Source organism: Peromyscus leucopus, chromosome 8b (genome assembly GCF_004664715.2).
Source record: "Peromyscus leucopus breed LL Stock chromosome 8b, UCI_PerLeu_2.1, whole genome shotgun sequence".
Taxonomy (NCBI): domain Eukaryota; kingdom Metazoa; phylum Chordata; class Mammalia; order Rodentia; family Cricetidae; genus Peromyscus; species Peromyscus leucopus.
The window spans coordinates 10,111,413-10,132,102 of NC_051086.1; the positions used below are offsets into that span (position 1 = coordinate 10,111,413).

The window sequence follows — 20,690 nt, forward strand, 5'->3', positions numbered from 1 at the left end:
GATTCTTGAGTGACAGCCGGGCAACGGTGGCACACTCCTCCTTTAATCCCAGCACTTGGGAGGCAGAGCCAGGAGGATCTCTGTGAGTTTGAGGCCAGCCTGGTCTATAGAGTGAGATCCAGGACAGGCACCAAAGCTACACAGAGAAACCCTGTCTCAAAAAAAAAAAAAAAAAAAAAGATTCTTGAGTGACATTCCTGAAGAGGCTAACAAGCCACCTAGAGTGGCCAGCACAAGCAAAATGGCCCAACAAGAAACAGCAACGTTTTTACTATACTATCTAATGGAGAATGCTTGAGTACAGCAAGGGTGAGGAGGCCCTGTGGGCTACAGAACCCCAAGATGGCAGCATGCAGAGGGAGGGGAGCACCCTCCTGCTACCCCATCTCCTTGATTGGCACTGACTCAGAGCTAAGAGAGAGTTTCTCTTTGTAGGCAGAGGTAGGCAGTAGGCTCTTGGCACACCACAGAAACCTGGGCTGACGTCTATAATATTGGCTGCTGGATGGTCCTGCATCCTCTCTGGCTAGGAGCCCAGTTGACGAACTGTCTAGAGTTTACATGGCTGTACTGCTTCAGAGGGGCCCGTACCCTGACCTTCACCCTGCCGTGACCCAAGCTTCTAGTGCAAGCCCCCCAGAGCTGCTGCTGCTGCTGCAGTGTGTCCCCTCCAGGGGCAGCAGATGCCACACGTGCCCATGCCCAGGCTTCACCAGCACTCCACCATGCTCACTTGGACGGCTGCAGCTCCACCAGCTCCTTGAGCCCTGACCCAGCAGACTAGTCATAGCCCATGCCACACCATGCCCACCGGGGACCAACAGGAAGCTGAGCGTGATCAGCAGTTGGGTCTCTAAAAGATCAACAAAATGGACAAATCTTTAGGTAGGCTACGAAAGGCAGAGAGAGGATTCAAAATCCGAGATGGCAAAAGAGACATTACAAGAAACTGAATCAGTAATAAGCCTTTTGTCGTCAGGACTGGAGAGATGGCTGAGCAGTTAAGAGCACTTCCTGCTCTTCCAGAGGACCCAAGTGTGATTCCTCGCACCCACATCCACCTGAGGCTCAAAACTACCTGTAACTCCAGCTACAGGAAATCTGATGGCCACTTATGGCCTCTGCGGGCAAGCATACACATGGCGTAAACACACATATTCATAAATAAAAGATTTTTATCTTTAAAAAATCTTCCATTATTAAATGAAAGGGTGCTTAAGTCCTGTAAGTCCTAAACTTGAGAGGAAGGGGACCAGAAATCCAAGCTCATCCAGAGACCAGCCTGAGCTGTGTGAGACCGTGCTGAGGGAGAGATAGACAGAGACAGAGACAGACAGAGACAGACAGAGGGGGGGAAGGGAAAGGGGTGAGAGAGGGAGTGGAAGGAAGGGGGAAAGTCTTCAGTCCAAATTCCAGGACCTCATGAGTTCACTAATGCTTTCTACCGTACATTTAAAGAAGCGTGATACAAATCCTCCCAAACCAGTTCAGGAAACTGGAGAGCTCCAACTCATTCTCCAAAACCAGCAATGCCCTCACACCCGGACAGAGAGATGCATGGGAGAGCGAAGAGGGGGAGAGGAAGGGGAGGAGGCGGGGAGTGGGCAAACAGCGAGGAGTCAAGGTCCCTGACGAACACAGAAGCGAGAGCCCTTGCTTGGCACTGTCCCTTGGGGGCTTTTCTTCCACTTCCAGGCCGCACCTTGTCACTCGGGGACTCTTAGATTTCCCGTCTGCATGAAACGCCGTTAACTCAGCCTGTTCATGTTTTAAATCTGAAGTAAATTTAGACTCAGCCATGTCAGGGTGGCATAAGCACCTCTCCTGTTCCCTTCATCCCAACTGTTAATGTTGCCATGCGTGTGCCCCTACATGACACACACATGCACACCCACACACCCATCATCACTCTACTCTTTCCGAATCCTTTTAAATTTTAAAGGATTTTTGCAGGTGAATTCAGCGCCTGTGCATCACATTCAAATACAAAACCCTTTAAAAAGCTCTGATGCGTTTTCTTCTTCAGTCGCCTCTGCTGCTCACAAAAGGGTGTGGATCACTGAGGAGAATGGGTATATGTGTCATGATTTTCCAGGCAGGGAAACTGAGGCACAGGATAACAAGTGATTTGCCGTGACCGTGAGGCTGCAGAGTCTGTTCTCCTTCCCCAGCGCCTCCTCCAAATGTCCTGTCCGTGTGGGGAGGAAGTAGGGGCTGGAGGCGAAGAGCAGGGTCAGAGGTGAACATTCCAGCACACACAGGGGTCCTCTTTACTGCTCTCCTGTGGTTTCTAGGACTTCCAGAAACATCCTGAAGGGCCTTTACCTCATGAGCATCTTTTCCAGATCTCATCTCCTGGTCACTTCCCCAGAAGCCTCCTGGCCCCTGGACCAGGTCAACTTACTTCCCTGTGCTCTTATAGAAACATGCCCCTTAACAGCTTCTGTCTGCCTCGGTTTCTCATTACAAGCAGATCGACTTCAGTGTTGATAGAATTGGTGTCCAGGCTCTAGACCGAGGGAGACAGAATGCTCAGAGTGATAGGGCCAGCCTGGGACCAACTGGAGCTCCGCTGCCCCGCCAAAGCCCTGAGCACCCTGCCCACCATGGCAACATGGGGAAGCAAGCTCAGCTCCACGGACCTCCCAGTTTCAAAGAAGCCAGAAATCGAAATTCTCCAGTGAATTCAGATGTCTCCAATGTTGGGATTTGAGCATCTGTCTGGTAACAGGTTCTAGCCACTGTTTACCAGTTGCCGGCCCTTTGGAGGATGGAGAAGGCCAAGACCACTCCTGCCGCCAGAATATCCGAGGGGCATGATTGTCCTTGAGTAGAGCCTGGCATAGTAAAGGCACACCACATTTGGGGAGGGAGGGAGGAAGGGTAGGTAAGTAGGCAGATGAGGAACTAGTAAATAAGTATGTGTATCTCCAGGTCACAAGTGTCGCCTGGCAGCCAACCAGGGAACCACCACCCAATGGTCATGCCACACCCCTTCCCCACCAACGCCCCTAACATTACCTCTCTGCCCCTCTTCAGAGAGTCCATGTTTGGGGGAGATAGTCCGCGAAGCCATCCGCCGTCAGAAAGATTATGCCTCCTGTGCCACGGCCTCCAAGGTGCCCATCATGGAGTGCCGTGGGGGCTGCGGGAGCCAGTGCTGCCAGCCCATCCGCAGCAAGCGGCGGAAATACGTCTTCCAGTGCACGGACGGCTCCTCGTTCGTGGAGGAGGTGGAGAGACACTTGGAATGTGGCTGCCGCGCATGTTCCTGAGCCCCCTCTGCCACCTCCCCACCCACCACCTCTCAGACTCCAGCTCGCCGGGCTGGGGACAGCCACACGGAACCTCTTTGAGATTCAGAATGAAGGAGAGAAAGCTGGAGAGGAAGAGGCAAAAGAGAGAATATTAAGTATATTGTAAAATAAACAAAAAATAGAACTTATTTTTATTATGGAAAGTGACTATTTTCATCTTTTATTATATAAATATATCACACGGTCTGAGTATATGTACTATATAGTGTGTTATTTTTACCGAGTTTTGTTTTGTGTTGTGTATTTGTTGTGTTTTTATAAACAACTGTTTAAAATTTTAAGACAAAATAAGACTAATAAAAAATGTTTTAAACAAAAGGGTAAGACTAGAGAAACGATAGCCTGTCTGAGGCAGGAAGAGGGAATTTTGTGTGTATGCAGCTCTTTCGAGTCAGCAAAACTGAGAGCTATTTCCTGAGCTGGGGGAAGGGAGAGAGAAAGGGGAAATGTTCTTTGTTTCTCTGTGGTCTTTACCCCTCTTTTTCCCTCTTCCTTGCAAGTAGCAAGCTTCTCACAGTTCTGGCTGTCTAAGCCCAATGTGCTTCTTGCTTCCAAAAAGCTGCTGGGCCCTGAAAGCCTTGTGACAGTCAGAGCTGCCCCTTGCCCACCATCTGACCCAGGCCCCTGCTGGGCATGAGCCCATGGGGAGGCCTGCCTTCTTGGCCAGCCCTGGTCTCCTTGAGGGAGTTGACGCTGGTTTTGCTGAGCAAGCTGGGTCTGTTCTGCCAAATTTGCAAACAGCTGCTCTTTTCCTGCCCCTCCCCAGGAAGCATGTCCTCTTGAGATGGGACAGGGAAAGAGCGAGCTATAACATCTCCCCAGGCACTGGCCATCCCTTACAAGTCTTCCTTCCAGCCAGTTTTACTGGAGTACAATACCAGAGAGCAGGCACCAGGACTACGCAAGAACAGGACAGGGAGTCATGTCTTCATGGATGCCCAACAGGCAGGCCTCTGGCATCTGGCCCTCTAAGCAACCTTCTCACTGGCTAAGAACAAGCACGTATCTGGAAACCCACTTTATCCAACCCCTACTTGTCTGGTGCAGTGAACCCCATTTCTTAACTGAAGACACTTAGCCCCTCTCAGGCTCCATCACTTGCCTTATGCCATCATCTGATAAGTGGGGGTGCCTGGCCTGGAGCACAGACTCAACTAGATTCCCCTCTAGAATGAGTGGACACCGGAGACAGGCAGCAAAAAGACCTGTCAACAAAAAGAAAGCAGATGTTTTTCCAGCTGCCTTTTCTCTTTGTTCTGTTTTTGTTCAAGTCTCCCTTCTGCCTCATTCGTATCTAGGAAGTTTCTAGAGACAGGGACTCAGACAATAATAGCAAGCACTGTTGTCCAGCTTCAGAATGTTCTGGAAGGGCATTTTGATCTCCCACATCTTTCCCCCGCCCTCACTCACCCCTCACAGCCCTCCTCATTTAGCCCACGTGACCAGCATCTCAGCTGCTCACACCAACCCCCTGGCTCTGCTCATGCATCCTTTCCCAAGAGCCTCCGATGCTGTAGTCTCGAGGAGAGTGTGGGGACCTTCCTGTTCTGAGGGTCCCCTGAGGAGCTCAGCTACTCTGTGAGGACTGGTGGTAGGCCAAAAACTCTAAAGAAGGGAGAGAGAAAAGAGGAAGCAGAGGAACACAAGGCAAGTGGAAGACTGGGAAAGAGAGTGAAGGAATGTGCTAGAGAAACCACTTTCGAACAAGCATATGAGTGTGCATTGTGTTCCAGGGAGTGTACGTCATGATGGGTGTGTTGAAAATGTTCATAGTTAGATTTAGGCAGTGCTTACTACAATACACTCAGATGTCACTGCAGTTGCGGCCCATGTATTTATTTATTTATATGCATGTATCCATTTAATTCTCAAACAGCTCTATGTAAAACCATTACTAACCTACTTTACAATTGAGTAAGCTGAGATGGAGAAACCAAGGATCTTACCTAAAAGGAGATTCCTAAAAAAGTTACAGGAGCAAAGGTTTGAACCCAGGTTGTCAGAATCCAGAATTTGCTCACTTAACCACTATACCACACTACTTCTTTTAGGAAGGAAACACGCTGTGCCTTTAAGGATCCTACAGTCTGGAGCCATGAATGGTGATTAAATGGACAGCTGCTTGATTGTAGGACACTGATTTTGGCCAAAAGGTCAAAAAGCAATAATTGCTTGAGATTTATATGTGAGGAGTTGAGCAGTACAGGAAATGACCCCCTAAAGAATGGTAAAATGGGAGAAATCCTGGAATGTTTGGTGAGATGCCAGAGCCCATTGGTGGCAGCAAGGTGGAATGACCCTGTAGGGCCACGAGAAATGGGACATGTGAAGGCAGCCTCACACACACACACACACACACACACACACACACACAAGCCACATGGCTAGGCCCCAGAGAGCCAGAGACTTGGTGTGATCAGGCCAGTAGCAGGATAGGTTAAAATGGGGAGTCAGAGACGTGTATGGATGGGAAAGCAGACTTTATCCCTCAGAATGGCCTCGGGGCTCCTAGTAGTTCACTTTGTGGCTGGCACATACTAATCTCAAAGTCTCCATGATAGCTCAGGAATTCAGTTCTGGGAGAGGTGTCCTGGGATGTACCCAGTGTCCCCTTCCACCCCTCCTGTCCGTCCAGCCAACTCATCCCCAACAAATGGGCCTGATCCTTATTCCATCCCCAACCCCCCTAACGCTGGGAGGAGATGCTGGACTGTAAGCTTTCTCTCTCTGGCCACAAGGACCTCGGCACATCCCCCTTCCATTCAGCCTGTGTTCATCTCTGAATCCAGCTGCAGTCAGCCAAGGACGGGAAGGGCCAGGTTCTGTTTCCACCAAGTATGGCTTCAGAGCCTTCTCAGCTTTGAAAGACCTGACCTTACAAGGTGCCAATCACCAAGACCATCAGGAAAAATCATCCCCCAAATGAAGTTTCTCTAAAACGGAAATTTAGAAACTTTGTCCTTGAGAGTAGCCAGGTTCTAAGACCAGGAAAACTCCATGCACAGGAAGAGGTCAGTCCATTCACACTCTGAAAAGTATGGTTTAATGTTTGTGTGGGGATGTACACATGTAGAAGAGTCCGTCTGCTCTGTTACCCCCTAAGCAAGGTCAGGAGATAGAAGATCCCTTTTGGATTCACCAAAGAGGGCAGGGGCTCCAGATGGTTAATAAAATGCTACACCTAAAAGCTCTGTAAAGTACTGAGCAAAGCCCTAAAATGTAAGATGTTGTTAATACTGTTATCAATGATGTTACTGACATGCCAAACAGCCTTTTTTTTTTTTTTTAAAGAAAACTTTGCCTTTTCCATCTCATTGCAAGGAGTCTGAGGCTTCAGAAAATTAAATGGGGGAGGGGAAGAAGACTTCCCAGGGTCAGCAAAAGAGGAGAAAGGCTCCAAGGGGATCCTCAGGAACCCAGGAATGACTGGACTGGGACTGAGTCAGCCTTGCATTCCTCAGCCAAGCAGCCACCCATTGTCTCTCCTTGGAGCAGGAACCCTTAGCAGCAGATGAGATACCCTTCAAAGAGTCACAGGACCCCAGGTAGCAGAGTTGGAGGGATCCTTGGGGTCGCTGTGGGTCAGAAAACAAGGATTAGAGAAGCAAAGTGGTAGCTACCACAAATCAAAGTTGTGCAGGTGACTCATGCCTAAAGGCAGTGAGGGCTCCGAGGGGTCCGTCCATATGGCCAGTTCCTCTTGCTATACCACAATGGGCATCCAGGCAGAGCAAAGCCTGAGACAACGCATGAACAGAAGTATGACCTCTATCTTCCCACAGCCATCTCCCCGGGTACTCATAGATGCCTGGGAAGCTGGCACCATGGTCAGCTTTAGAGTCTCCCATATTGTCAACTGGGAACATAAATAGCACCATAGGAACCCCTGGGACAAAGCTAATCAGAGATGGGAGCCAGTGGGACCAATTAAGGCAGAATTGGCACTTGGCAAAGCTTATTTCACTAATTCAATGGATTCTAATAAGGAAAATGTTTTTTAAAAAAAGTTTAACAGTGTTTCAATGCCACTTCCTCGGTATGGAATAAATAATGTGCACTTCTTGCTTCAACATTCTGCCATCTTCTGATGTCATTTAAATAAATAGATGTGTCACAGGGAGTCCATGGTGCTCTTGTGAATGCATAACTCAGCCTTGCTCTGGACTGTGTGCTTTATTTCTGCCCCTGACTTTTATACCCTACAGGGCAGAGTACTACATCATGGGGTTTGGGTAAATCTGTGTGGAATCAGTTGAAAGAAACTGATTTCCTTCGACCATTAAGTAAGGAAAACGCATCCAGAATTCCCATATACAATCCCTAAAGCCTACACATTTGGCTTAGGCTCCAGGGTCTATATGACATGTGGCTTGAATAGGGTTCAGCCACAGACTGGATGCCAAGGTTTAAGGTGAAGGAAAGCCTCTCACATTCGGAATAGAGAATACACATAAATGGAAGATGAGCCCTCCAGGGCCTGTTTTCATCCCTTCTGTGTGTTCTTTTCATTTGTGTGTCTCATTGTTTTGTTTGTTTGTTTGTTTGTTTGTAGATAGGGTTTCTCTTTGTAGCCCTGGCTGTTCTGGAACTCGCTGTGTAAACCAGGCTGACTTTGAACTCACAGAGATCCTCCTGCCTCTGCCTCCTGAGTTCTGGGAGCGCAGGTGCCACCACCGCCTGCCTCCTCTACTCCTTCTTTCATTTACAAGCATAGATTACATGTCAGGTACCACCGCAAGCGATGAAGATTCCGAAGATAAGGAAGAGCAAGTCCTATTCTGGAGTTTAAGTGTGAATTGACAGGGCGAGTTGTGTGCCAATCAACACCTAGAGCTACTGATAACAGACATCCTCCACTACATGAAAGAAATGTGGCAGAATGACCGGTGGGTGCTTTACCCAGAGAGAGCAAGGTGGGCCTCCATCAAGAACTGAAAAGCAGGATCCCCCAGAGAGAGCAAGATAGGCCTCCATCAAGAACTGAAAAGCAGGATCCCCCAGAGAGAGCAAGGTAGGCCTCTGTCAAGAACTGAAAAGCAGGATCCCCCAGAGATGAAAAGATAAGGAGGGCGACAGTGCCTCTTGCCAGTCACCTTCTTTCCTGTGGGTGTTTTCATGGGCAGGGAATACCCAAGCATCTTACAGGCCAGAGAAGATGAGACAAGGAAGACCACCCGCCCTGGGCACACTTGAGAAGCTATGGACTCACCCAATGGGGACTGCTGTGCGTATGAAGACTGCCAGAGGCTAGCTGAATCTTACATCCTTGGTGAAAGGTCCTCTACCACCCTCGTTGAGATGCCATCAAGAATAAGACACTGGTAACAGCATGTGTCCAAGTGCTAAGATCAAGAAGCCCTGCGTAGGCTAATCAGAACCATCTCTGAATAACTAGATGGAACCATTTACCAAAGAAGGGGGTGGAACACAGAATAGCACTCAAGAGACCTTCTTGGAATGCCTTAATGGGAACACATGGCAGCTGGTGTTCTATACTTGGGTTTGGAACACCGTTATCAATGGGAAGTTGGGACAAGGGCATTCTGGTGATGGGGGACACCCCCATCCTGCTGTCATCTTTGGTCCCTACTTTATAACCAGTCCAAATGGATACAGAACAAGTGAGTCTAGATTTAGTATCTCTAGGTGGCATCTGAAATATGGTGGAGAAGGTAACAGTCAACTCCAGACCTGTTCATCTTAATGCTGCCCAAGGTCTGGCTCCCAGAGTGACACTATTGTGTTTGGTACTTTCTCGCTGGTGTGGCATTTTATTTTGGTGGGTTTGGTTTTTTTTGTTTGTTTGTTTTATTTTTTTTTATTTTTATTATTATTATTATTTTTTTTTTTGGTTTTTCGAGACAGGGTTTCTCTGTGTAGCTTTGCGCCTCTCCTGGAACTCACTTGGTAGCCCAGGCTGGCCTCGAACTCACAGAGATCCGCCTGGCTCTGCCTCCCGAGTGCTGGGATTAAAGGCGTGCGCCACCACCGCCCAGCTCTATTTTGGTGGGTTTAAGGAGTTACAGCTCATCATGGAGAGAAAGGAGCAGCTGATGACAGCAGCAGGGGGAGTATGGGGTTGCTTGCTAACATCTGGGCAGATCAAGAAACAAAGAGAGACAAATGCTGGCACTCAGCAGGCTCTCATCCTCCTAGTCTTTTATTCAGTTAGAGTTTATAGACCATGGGATGCTGCCTCACACCTTAGGACAAGTCTTCACTCGGTTAAATCTCTCACACACATGCCCAGAGGTGTGTCCTCTAGCTGATTCTTATCACAGTGAAGATTAACCAAGAACATACATCAGATGTCCACCTGACTCTGCCTCCTGAGTACTGGGATTAAAGACATGGGCCACCACCCCCTGGTTGATCCAGCATTCTTACTACTGAGTATTTATTTACATGCTAAAAAGCTACCTGGATGTTCAGATTTATTGCTGCACTGTTCACAACAGCCAAGACTCAAATCTAGATGTCTATCAATAGATAAAATGACTTTAAAAACATGGTACATATCCATAAAAGTGGAATACTATTGGTTGGTCCATCTGAAGTGTGGAAAGCCAGCTGGGAGACTGGCTCCCACATTTTACCCCAGGGTATTCTTGAGGAGTGAGGGACAAGAGATTTAGATAGAAGGATAGAGGGGAGAGAAACAGGAACACAGGATAGCCTTGGGAGAGCCCAGATCCTTATCCACCAGACCATTCTGTCTCTTCTAAAGGGCTATATGTAGGAATGCCAACGGGTGAAGCAAAAGACCTCCCCCTACCTCAGCCAAGTGCAGACCCTTTCCAATCACCTGGTAACCACACACGTGGTCAAGCAATCCCCTAATGCAGCCCTGCTGTGGAAAGCAAGCCCAGATTTCACTAGGAAACCTTTGTGGGCCTCCACAATAAAGGATGGAATTTGGGGCAGGATAGTTCAGTGGTTAAGAGCATTTCTTGCTTTTGTAGAGGACCTGGGTTCAATCCCAACACCCACATTAAATAGCTCATAACTGTCTGTTACTCCAGTCCTAGGAGATCCAACGCTCCTTACTGGCATTGCAGGACTGCACTTTGATGCACAGACATTCTTGCAGGTAAAATGCCCATGCTCATAAATAAAATAAAATGAAAATAGAAAGATGAATTCTGACATCTGCAGCATGATACACCTGGAGATCACTGTGCTACATGAAATAAGATGCAGTAAGATAAGTACTGCATGGTCTCACTCATGTGGAATCTAATGGAAAAGTCTCTTAGAGCCTCGGGCAGTGGTGGCGCACACCTTTGATTTCATCACTCCAGAGGCAGAAGCAGACAGATCTGAGCTAAAGGCCAGTCTGGTCTACAGAACAAGTTTCAGGATGGCCAGATACACAGAGAAAGCTTGTCTCAAAATAAATAAATAAAGTCTCTTAGAAACAGATATCTCTATGAGTTGAAGGCCAGCCTACTCTACAGAGTGAGTTCCAGGACAGCCAGGGCTACACAGAGAAACCCTGTCTCAAAAAAGAAAGAAAGAAAGGAAGGAAGGAAGGAAGGAAGGAAGGAAGGAAGGAAGGAAGGAAGGAAGGAAAGAAAAAGAAAAAAGAAAGATGAAGAATCATGATTACTTGTTACAGAATATTATTTTAACTAGGCAAAGATGTATTACATTTGTTTAGGCTGAAGAATATTACTTTAACTGTGTAAATGTGTGTTACATTGGTTTATGCTGCATTTGTTTAACTATATAAAGATGTGTTGCGTTTGTTTCCCCTTGCCTGCCTAAGGCACCCGATTGGTCTAATAAAAAGCTGACCGGCCAATAGCTAGGCAGGAGAGGAATAGGCAGGGTTGGTGGGCAGAAAGAATAAATAGGAGGAGAAAGTTCTTGTTCATCAGGTGGTAGAAAGGAGAGACGGAGGGACACAGGGACACAGGGACACACCGGAGCCAGAAGCCAGGCATCTGCCAGCCAGATGAAGAGAAGCAGCGAAAGTAAGATATACAGAAGAAAGGTAAAAAGCCTTGAGGCAAAAGGTAGATAAGAGAAGCAGGTTAATTTAAGTTAAAAGACCTAGCCAGAAACAAGCCTAAGCTAGGCTGAGCATTCAAAACTAATAGTAAGTCTCTGCATCATGATTTGGAAGCTGGTTGGTGGCCCAAAGAAAAAGCCTGATACAGTTACTAGAGGCTGGGGAGGGACGGGGGAAAGGGGGTGGGAAGAGGTTGGCCAATGGGCACAAGACTGTAGGGAGAGAAGAGAAATAACATCTAGCTAATCGAAACTAAAATTTAAATGCAGCCTAAAACATAGCTTCACTAAAACTGGAGGTGAGGAAATAGAGAGACAGAGTTATAATTGAGGGGGTGAGAGGGGAGAAAATAGCTACTAAATGTAGCCCGGAGTCTGGAATGAACTCTCCAGAGCTGCGGAGAGTGTTTGTTCACCTCTTATGTGTGTCTTGAGGTAGCCTCATTCTAATGACCCTGCTTTGGAAGTGGGTTCATCATCTTTACCCTTTTGCTGATAGTGGACGGGTCAGAAGAGCAGTGTGTGGAAGGTTGCCTGGCTACAGCAAGAAGGTGCATTCACAGAATGAGGAGGCTGGCAGTCACCAATGCGCATGCTCTCTGCATCCTTTCATGTAGACCACGGCAGAGCTGCCAGCAGGACCTGCACTCTCCACCTGTCCTAGTTAGGGTTTCTCTTGCGCTAATAAAACGCCATAACCAAGGCAAATTATAGAATAGGTTATTTGGGGCTGATAACTCCAGAGGGCTAGGATCCATAATGGAAGGAACAGCGGGCAGCAGATAGGGTACCTGGAGCTGGAAGCTGAGAGATGAGGGGCTTACATCTCAAACTGCAGGCTGGAAAAACAGAGTAAACTCAAAAGGGCGGAAGTCTTTCCATTCGAAAGCCAGCCCCCAGTGACATACTTCCTCCAGCAAGGCCACAACTCCTAAGCCTCTCCAAACAGCACCAACTGGAGACCAAATATTCAAATGCCAGAAAGTATGGGGATATGGGGGGGATGACATTTGTCAATCAAACCACCACATTGTCTAACCCCTGAGGGAGAGCCCTGAATCACACAGCTAGAAACCACAGAGGGAGGACCTGATCAAGGGCTCTCCAACGCCCTGTTCATTGTAACATCCTGATTTTCATATAGCAAACCCCTGATGAATGTCTCTGATTGGATGCTTTCCTGCATAGAGTATCTTAAACAAGATGCTGGGCTCATCAGATTATGGGAAGAGGACCACACTAATCAAGAGACTGAAACCATCCCTCTTATCTTGGAGCAAAGCTGTCTGAAGTGTCCTGTGTTCTCTTTGCCACTACACACCCCACCACCACAAATAGTATGGAAGATGCTGTACTTCTTAATCATCTTACTTGGCATAAGTCATCAGCTTAGGCAAGACCTCCCTGTCCCAGCTATTGTTTTTGTCTTCCTTCTTTTTTTCATTAAATTTTTTCTTTTATTTTACATACCAAATAGTTTTCCCTCCCTCCACCTCTCATCTATCCCCTCCACCCCACATCCACTCCTCCTCCATTCAGAAAGGGGCAGGCCTCCCATGGGAGTCAATAAAGCATGTCATATCACATTGAGGCAGGACCAAGCTCCTCCTCCTGCATCAGGGCTGGGCGAAGTATCCCCACATGGGAAATAGGTTCCAAAAAGCCAGCTCATTCGCCAGGAACAAGTCCTGATCCCACTGCTAGGGACCTCACAAACACACCAAGCTACACAACTGTAATCCACATGCAGGCTCCCATAGCTGTTGGTCTAGAGTCCATGAGCTCCCACGAGCTCTGGTCAGCTATCTCTGTGGGTTCCTCATGATGATCTTGACCCCTCTTGCTCATACAATCCTTCCTCCCTCTCTTCAACTGGACTCCCGGAGTTCAGCCCAGTACTTGACCATGGATCTCTGCATCTGCTTCCATCAGTTATTGGATGAAGGCTTTGTTGACAATTAGTGTAGTCAGTCACCCATCCAATTGCAGGAGAAGGCCAGTTCAGGCATCCTCTCCACTATTGTTAGGAGTCTTAGCTGGGGTCATCCTTGTGGATTCCTGGCACCAGGTTTCTCCCTAACCCTAAAATGGCCCTCTTTATTAAGATATCTCTTTCATTACTCTCCCACTCCATCCTGCCCCGAACTCAACCAACTCAATCCCTCAGTTCCCATCCCCTTTTCCTCCCACACCCCAGTTTACCCAGGAGATCTCATCGATTTTCCCTTCCCAGGGAAATCCATGCATCCCTCTTAGGGTCCTCCTTGTTACCTAGCTTCTCTGGAGCTATCTTCTTTATTTCCTATCCTTAGTCCTCCCAGTAGATCTCACCATTCAGAAGATATCAACTGGACATCTGGTCAACCAGAGCTAGCTGAGAGCCCAGGATAGAACAAGACCTACTCTACAGCAATGCATCCCTTGCCCCAAAAGTCTTAGGTAGAACTTCCCTTGGCACTTCAGCCCAAGGACTCAAGCCCTGAATCCCAAAGAAAAGGAAGTTCTGCCTTTTCAATACATCGGCTCAATCTTCTCTAGTACATGGGAGGTGGTTTTTTGAGATAGGCTCTCACTATGTAGCCCTGGCTGGCCTTGAACTCACAGAGACTGGCCTGCCTTTACCTCTCACGTGCTGGGGCTATCCATGTGTTCCACCACACCCAGCCAGATCAGGGCTTTAAAGAAGGGAAGTCCTACCTGCTTCAGGAGAACGAAATAACGAATGTGTAATGGAGCATAGTAGTGAAAATAATGTTTCTTAAATTTAGTATTCTTTGGGATTCAAACTTAGGCAGGAGGGTTGCCACAAGTTTGAAGCTACCCTGAGCTACATAATGAGTATTGGGCTAGACTTAGCTATAAAACAAGACCTTCTCTCCAGGATTCAAAAACTAAAATAAAATGAAACAGTTAGGATTCTCATCCTATTGTTCAGTACTGGAAAAAAAAAATATGCTTTGCCTTTCAGAATTGATCAGGAATTCCTGGAGGGGCGCCAACCTTCTGTAGAGCAAAGCTCTACTCCTCCCATCCTCCAGGGTCACAGCGCCATTCCAGACATCTCCAGTCTTCTGAGGATGCCCGGTCCTCGCTGTAACATGTATTCCTGCCAGCTGCTGAACCATCCCACCACTGCAGGGGGCCATCTCATCTACCTGCCTCTGCCTTCATCCGTCTTTCCGAATGCCCTCTCCCTTTCTCCAGCCCACCATTCTGTTCTCCAGAGACAGGTAGGAATGCTTGGCAAGTCCTGTGCCATACCGTTACCATAAGAATGAGGTGGAGCCAAGGCTCTTCAACAACTGGCTTGCCACTCTCAGACTCTCCCTAAGCCACTCTCCTGCCCCAAAGGATGCCGGGCATTCGGAACACCTCAAGGCGGAGGTGCGTGCTGCAGCAGGGACTGTACCTCTGTTTTCAGGCCTGGTTGTGGCACAGGAAAAGAGCCGGGAGCTGTTCCTTTTCCACATCCCACCAACAGAATGAGCCTGGCTCTTCTCCACCCTTGTCATCTCTAAAATGGAATTCAGAGCAGTCCCCCATCCACAGCTGACTCAAAGAGACATTCAGGAAGACAGATGAACGAATTCCTGCCCAGCAGAGCCTCCCTAGCATCATCTGTAGAGAAGCGGTGTAAACGAGAAACAGTCATACAGAAGTGTGTCCCTGCACCTTGAATCCCAGCTGTAGGGAGGCAGAGGCAGAGGCAGGCAGATCTCTGAGAGTTCCAGGCCAGCCAGGGCTACACAGCGAGACACTATCTTAAAAAAAGAAAAAATAAAGGTGCCGCTGTATCCCAGCCTGACCTGCACCCACCGTCTTCCCCTTCACATCATCAAAGTTCCCTGATCTCTATAGAAAACAAATCTCCATGACGGAGTTAACTTGAGTTAGAGATGGAGCTACTCATTCTCACTGCAATGTGAGGCACCCACACACACACCAGAGATCACATCACTGGGGTTGCCCAGCCTTGAGTTTTGAGCCTCTAAAACTGAAAACTGAACAGACCTCTTTCCTTTGTTAAAAGACAAAGAAGTTAACTTGGAGACGTTTAAAAAAAAAAAAAGACACAAAAGTGTATGAAAATGAATAAGAAACAGGCAAAACTTGAAAACACTATGCTAAGGGAAAGAAGCGCAATACCAAAAGTCACATGATTCTATTGCTATGAAATGTCCCCAACTGGAGCGAGGCCACTGTAACAGGGACTAAAAGGAGGAGGAACAGAGAGCAACCATTGAGCAAGTACAAAGTTTCTTTTCAGGACGAGAATGTTCTGGATCAGGTGGTGGTGATAGTTTTACGACACTGTAATTGTCCCATAAGTGGCTGCATCATATGCTTTATAAATAGTTTTCTACAATTACCTCAATATTGTGTAAATTTTGCCTCCATTCAAACCCCTAGCTATATGAGGGCTGGTAAAGCTACATAGTAAGACACTATTTCATAAAACAAAAAATAAACAAAGTAGAAGAAGAGAGGAGACAGAGGAAATAGGGAGGGAAGGGAGCAGCTATGTCCACAAAAAGGCGAGGACAAGAATGGTTACAGGAGTTGATCTGTAAAAGACCAAACCTGAGCCCAACCCACACGACCATCACAGAACTCAATAATTAAACTGCAGTGTGTTCATAGTGGAGTGTAACAGTGAAAAGAGACAATAAACAGCAAATATTATAAATGTGTCCCTAAACACACTCTTGAGCTAAAGACGACAAACCCCAAACCAGTACAAATTCTTGATTCCATTTCTGTGAAACCCAAGAATAGGCAAAAATTGCTGACAGTGTAACAATCAAAAAATGACTCTCTCTGGGGCAAGGCATGAAGGGGAATGGGCAGGGGTAGAGGGAAGTTTTTGGTATGTCTTATATAGTGTATATGTTTTTTAAATGTTTTGGCATTTTTTTTCTTTATTTTCTGCTTATGAGTTTTTGCCCAATTGTATGTCTGTGCACCATGTGCACGCAGTACCTACAAAGGCCAGAAGAGGGCATCAGGTCCCCCTGGGACTGGAGCTACAGACAGTTGTGAGTCACCATATGAGAGCTGGAAATTGAACCCAGGTCCTCTGAAACAGCAGCCAGTGCTCTTAACCACTGAGCCATCTCTCCAACCCCTGATGCGATATATATCTTGATATGGGTGGCAGTTAAGTGAGTGTGCATATATTAAAAATTCATCAAGCCCTACACTTAGGACTTGGATACTTTACCAAATATATGTTATACTTCAAAGCAAAAATAGTTAAAATTGTGTTTGTTAAGACTATCCCAAACAACATGTTTGTCAACTCTGATGTCTCAAATTCCTGAAGATACATAACATTTGAAAATCTAAAGTATTTCACATTAGCAATACTTCTATGTGATTCAGGCCGACAATCAGTCAATTTGAAAATTGTTAATGCTGGTTCCAACTCACTAAGTGGGTTCCAACAGCTCACTAATAAGCCATAATGAGCTTTTTGAAAACCATAGCTGAAAAGAATAGGGAGTCCCTGGAGGCTTTTAAGAGAAGCATGATGTGAACAGGCCAGTGTTTTAAAGGCTTTCCCTGAAGTAATAGGTCAAGGTGTGAGCCTGGAGCCAGATGATCAGGAAAAGGAGGCCATTAGCTTTGGAGAAGGTGCTAGAAGAGAGGAGCCTTAGGATGAGGGATTTTGTCTCCCCCTTTGGACCTCTGAATTGCCCATCATTCACCCCCCACTGGTTCTACAGACCTTGGTACTCCCCACTGAGGGTGACTGGAAGAGAGAAATGCCCCCTCTCCTTCCACTGGCATGGTGGGGGCAAAAATTGCCCCCTCTTTCTTCCATGACTCTTCCTAGCATGCGGTGTTTGCTGTGGGACACTGTTAGAGACTGGGCCCAGGGAAGAACCAATAAGGAAAGAGATCTCCGTGGCATGTCCCTTCCTTCCTGGTACCACGAAGTCCCTTTATTTACATGTCATCTTGGTGCTACCGCAGTCTTTTTATTAATAATTTTAAGTCAGCATATAAAGTAGTGAGTTTCCTTACAGAATTTTCATTAGCTGTTTGAATAGTCAGGACTTGTTACTTAAAGCTCGGCAGCTGAGGCATGAACCCACGCTGTTGGATGAAAATCCTAAGATCTTTCTCAATCAGAAGTCTTGGCTCGCAATGCTGGCCTGCTTCATGCCTGTCCCCATGGACATAGTGAACTTGTCCAGAGAGAGACTTTGAAGAGGTGGTCTATCTGGGCAGTACTAGGATTTCATACACTGTATTTGGAGTGTAGTAACTTATGACTCTTCCTCCATATCAATCACGCTTTTCTCAGCCAGGCTGTCCATGGCATCAGGACCTGACACTGGTTGAGTTGGGCAATTACTCTCTTACTCCATCTCTCTAGCCAGAATAACAGGATAACTGATGCTAGCAGGCATTCTGGGTTAGGGTGGGTAGAGGCGAGATGTCTAAATGGGAGGAGAGGTGAGAAGGCTGACATGGGGGGGTAGAGAAGGCTGACATGGGGAGGAGAGAAGGCTGACATGGAGGGGAGGAGAGAAGGCTGACATGGGGGGGAGGGAGAGAAGGCTGACATGGGGGAGGAGAGAAGGCTGACATGGGGGGGTAGAGAAGGCTGACATGGGGGAGGAGAGAAGGCTGACATGGGGGGGTAGAGAAGGCTGACATGGGGAGGAGAGAAGGCTGACATGGAGGGGAGGAGAGAAGGCTGACATGGGGGGAGGAGAGAAGGCTGACATGGGGGGAGGAGAGAAGGCTGACATGGGGGGTAGAGAAGGCTGACATGGGGGGTAGAGAAGGCTGACATGGGGGGTAGAGAAGGCTGACATGGGGGGGTAGAGAAGGCTGACATGGGGGGGTAGAGAAGGCTGACATGGGGGGAGGAGAGAAGGCTGACATGGGGGGGAGGAGAGAAGGCTGACATGGGGGGAGGAGAGAAGGCTGACATGGGGAGAGGAGAGAAGGCTGACATGGGGGGAGAGAAGGCTGACATGGGGGGAGGAGAGAAGGCTGACATGGGGGGAGGAGAGAAGGCTGACATGGGGGGAGGAGAGAAGGCTGACATGGGGGGGGAGGAGAGAAGGCTGACATGGGGGGAGGAGAGAAGGCTGACATGGGGGGCAGAGGAGAGAAGGCTGACATGGGGGGGAGGAGAGAAGGCTGACATGGGGGGGTAGAGAAGGCTGACATGGGGGAGGAGAGAAGGCTGACATGGGGGGGAGGAGAGAAGGCTGACATGGGGGAGGAGAGAAGGCTGACCTGGGGGGAGGAGAGAAGGCTGACATGGGGGAGGAGAGAAGGCTGACATGGGGGGAGAGGAGAGAAGGCTGACATGGGGAGGAGAGAAGGCTGACATGGGGGGAGAGGAGAGAAGGCTGATATGGGGGGCAGAGGAGAGAAGGCAGACTTGGGGGGGGGGAGAAGACTAGCGTGTGCCTTCTGCACACACGGGGAGAAAACTCACAGAGGCACTGCTGTGTCATCGGCGGACCTACCATCTGCCTGTCATACCTCAAGGCTGTACTGAGATCCCAAGTTTTTCATCTCCTCTTAGAGTACTGGGGTTAGCTTGTCCAGCACCAGGCTTTAGAAGCTGACAGCTCTCGGTGCCTGTGGTACCCAGCTTCGGAGACCACTCCTGTGCCTTCTTAAGCCAAGACCTCACTAACTCTTACTCCCTTTCTCAAGTAGCGCCAGTCCGTCTCTTCCTGTTCCCCATCTTCCTAGTCACCTAAGACTCACCTCTACAAGGAAGTAAAACTAAACCTACCAGCTGGAATGAGGTAAAGAGAAGTGGGGGGGAGGAAAGGGGGTGGGCACATGGGACTGGTGCTTTCCCCTCGACTTTTCTTCAAACTCGAACCCCTTCCAGCTCTTGCCTCAATCCCTCCTCCTCACAGCCAAGCATTCCAGGGGAAGAGTCTATATTTGGTCCATTTTCTCGCCTCTCTTTTGCTTCCAGCATGGTGCGATCTGGCTTCTGATCCCTCTTCTCAGCCTGAGCTAGGCTGAGCTCACCAAGGCTCACCTACCTGCAAAACCCCACTGATGTTCAAACCATCTGTAATACCTGGTTTCTCCTGAGCACATGGCGGCAACTGAAGGAGAGCCCACTTTCTCTTGGCATTGTCCTCCTCCACACTCTATGGCTCTGCCTCTCACTCAGTTACACCCTCTGCTGTAGTCTGAAAATAATTTGTGCCACCCAAGCATCCACTGTGTCAAATGCTAAGTCCACAGACTGGCACTGTTGGAGATGGTAGAGTTGGGGGCAGGGGACAAAGTATACTGTTACATAAAATATTAGGACAGCCAGTCCTGGTGGTATAGGCCTGCGATCCCACATATCAAGAAGGCCGAAGCAGAAGGATCACAAGTTCAAAGGCTGCCTGGGCTAGAGAATGATTTCAAGTCATGGGGGAGTGAAGTATTTCCTTGGTAGTTCTGGCAAGAGTACAGGTATGAAGGCAGGCATAGCTCTGCACACCTTTAATCCCAGCACTCGGGCTGCAGAGGCAGGTGGATCTCTGTGAGTTCAAGATCAACCTGACCTACAGAGTGAATTCCAGGTCAGCCAGGGCTACATAGTGAGACCCTGTGGGAGGGGCGCACGGTGAGACAGTGGTACAAAAAAGAACAAGGTTGAGCAGGATGTGTTCCTACACGCCTTTAATCCCAGTGTTTAAAAGACTGAGGCTTGCCAGGCGGTGGTGGCGCACGCCTTTAATCCCAGCACTCGGAAGGCAGAGCCAGGCGGATCTCTGTGAGTTCGAGGCCAGCCTGGGCTACCAAGTGAGTCCTAGGAAAGGCGCAAAGCTACACAGAGAAACCCTGTCTTGAAAAAAAAAAAAAAAAAAAAAAAAGACTGAGGCAGGCAGATCTCTGAAAGTTTGAAACCCACTTGGACTATACAGTGATAACATGTCTAAAATAATAATAATAAAACAAAAAAAGAAAATTTGGATTTAATCTTATCTTTTTTTCAAAGAGTACAGTGGTCCACTGTCTTCACTAGAGGCCAAAGCAGTGGGAACCCCTCATCCTGCCTGAGCCCCCAAACCTCAGAGCTTAAGCTTTACCACTGAATCTTTCCTCATTATTTTGTTCATTCTTTAATTTATTTTTTAATTTTTGCTGTGCCCAGCATCCAATCTAGGGCCTTATATACCTTATATACAAGCAATATGTCACATAGCTCCTCCTCCCTGGCTAAATCTGAATGCCTTCAGTATTTTGCTGACTAATACACTATTCTCTCTCTCTCCTCTCTCTCTCTCTCTCTCTCTTTCAGTATTTATTGTATGTGTATGTGCACCATGCATGCATGCATGCTTGGTACCATCAGACATCGAAGAGGGTGTA

General features: G+C 47.9%; 1 protein-coding gene across 1 annotated transcript in view; it reads left to right on the forward strand.

The window, feature by feature from the left end:
- Slit3 (slit guidance ligand 3) overlaps positions 1 to 7,473 on the forward strand; it is a 603,162-nt gene extending 595,689 nt beyond the window's left edge. The window contains exon 36 of the mRNA XM_028858254.2: positions 3,040 to 7,473. Within this exon, the coding sequence (XP_028714087.1) occupies positions 3,040 to 3,275 (236 nt within the window). The 3' untranslated portion in view covers positions 3,276 to 7,473. The remainder of the gene's footprint in view (positions 1 to 3,039) is intronic.
- The last annotated feature ends 13,217 nt before the right edge of the window (positions 7,474 to 20,690 follow it).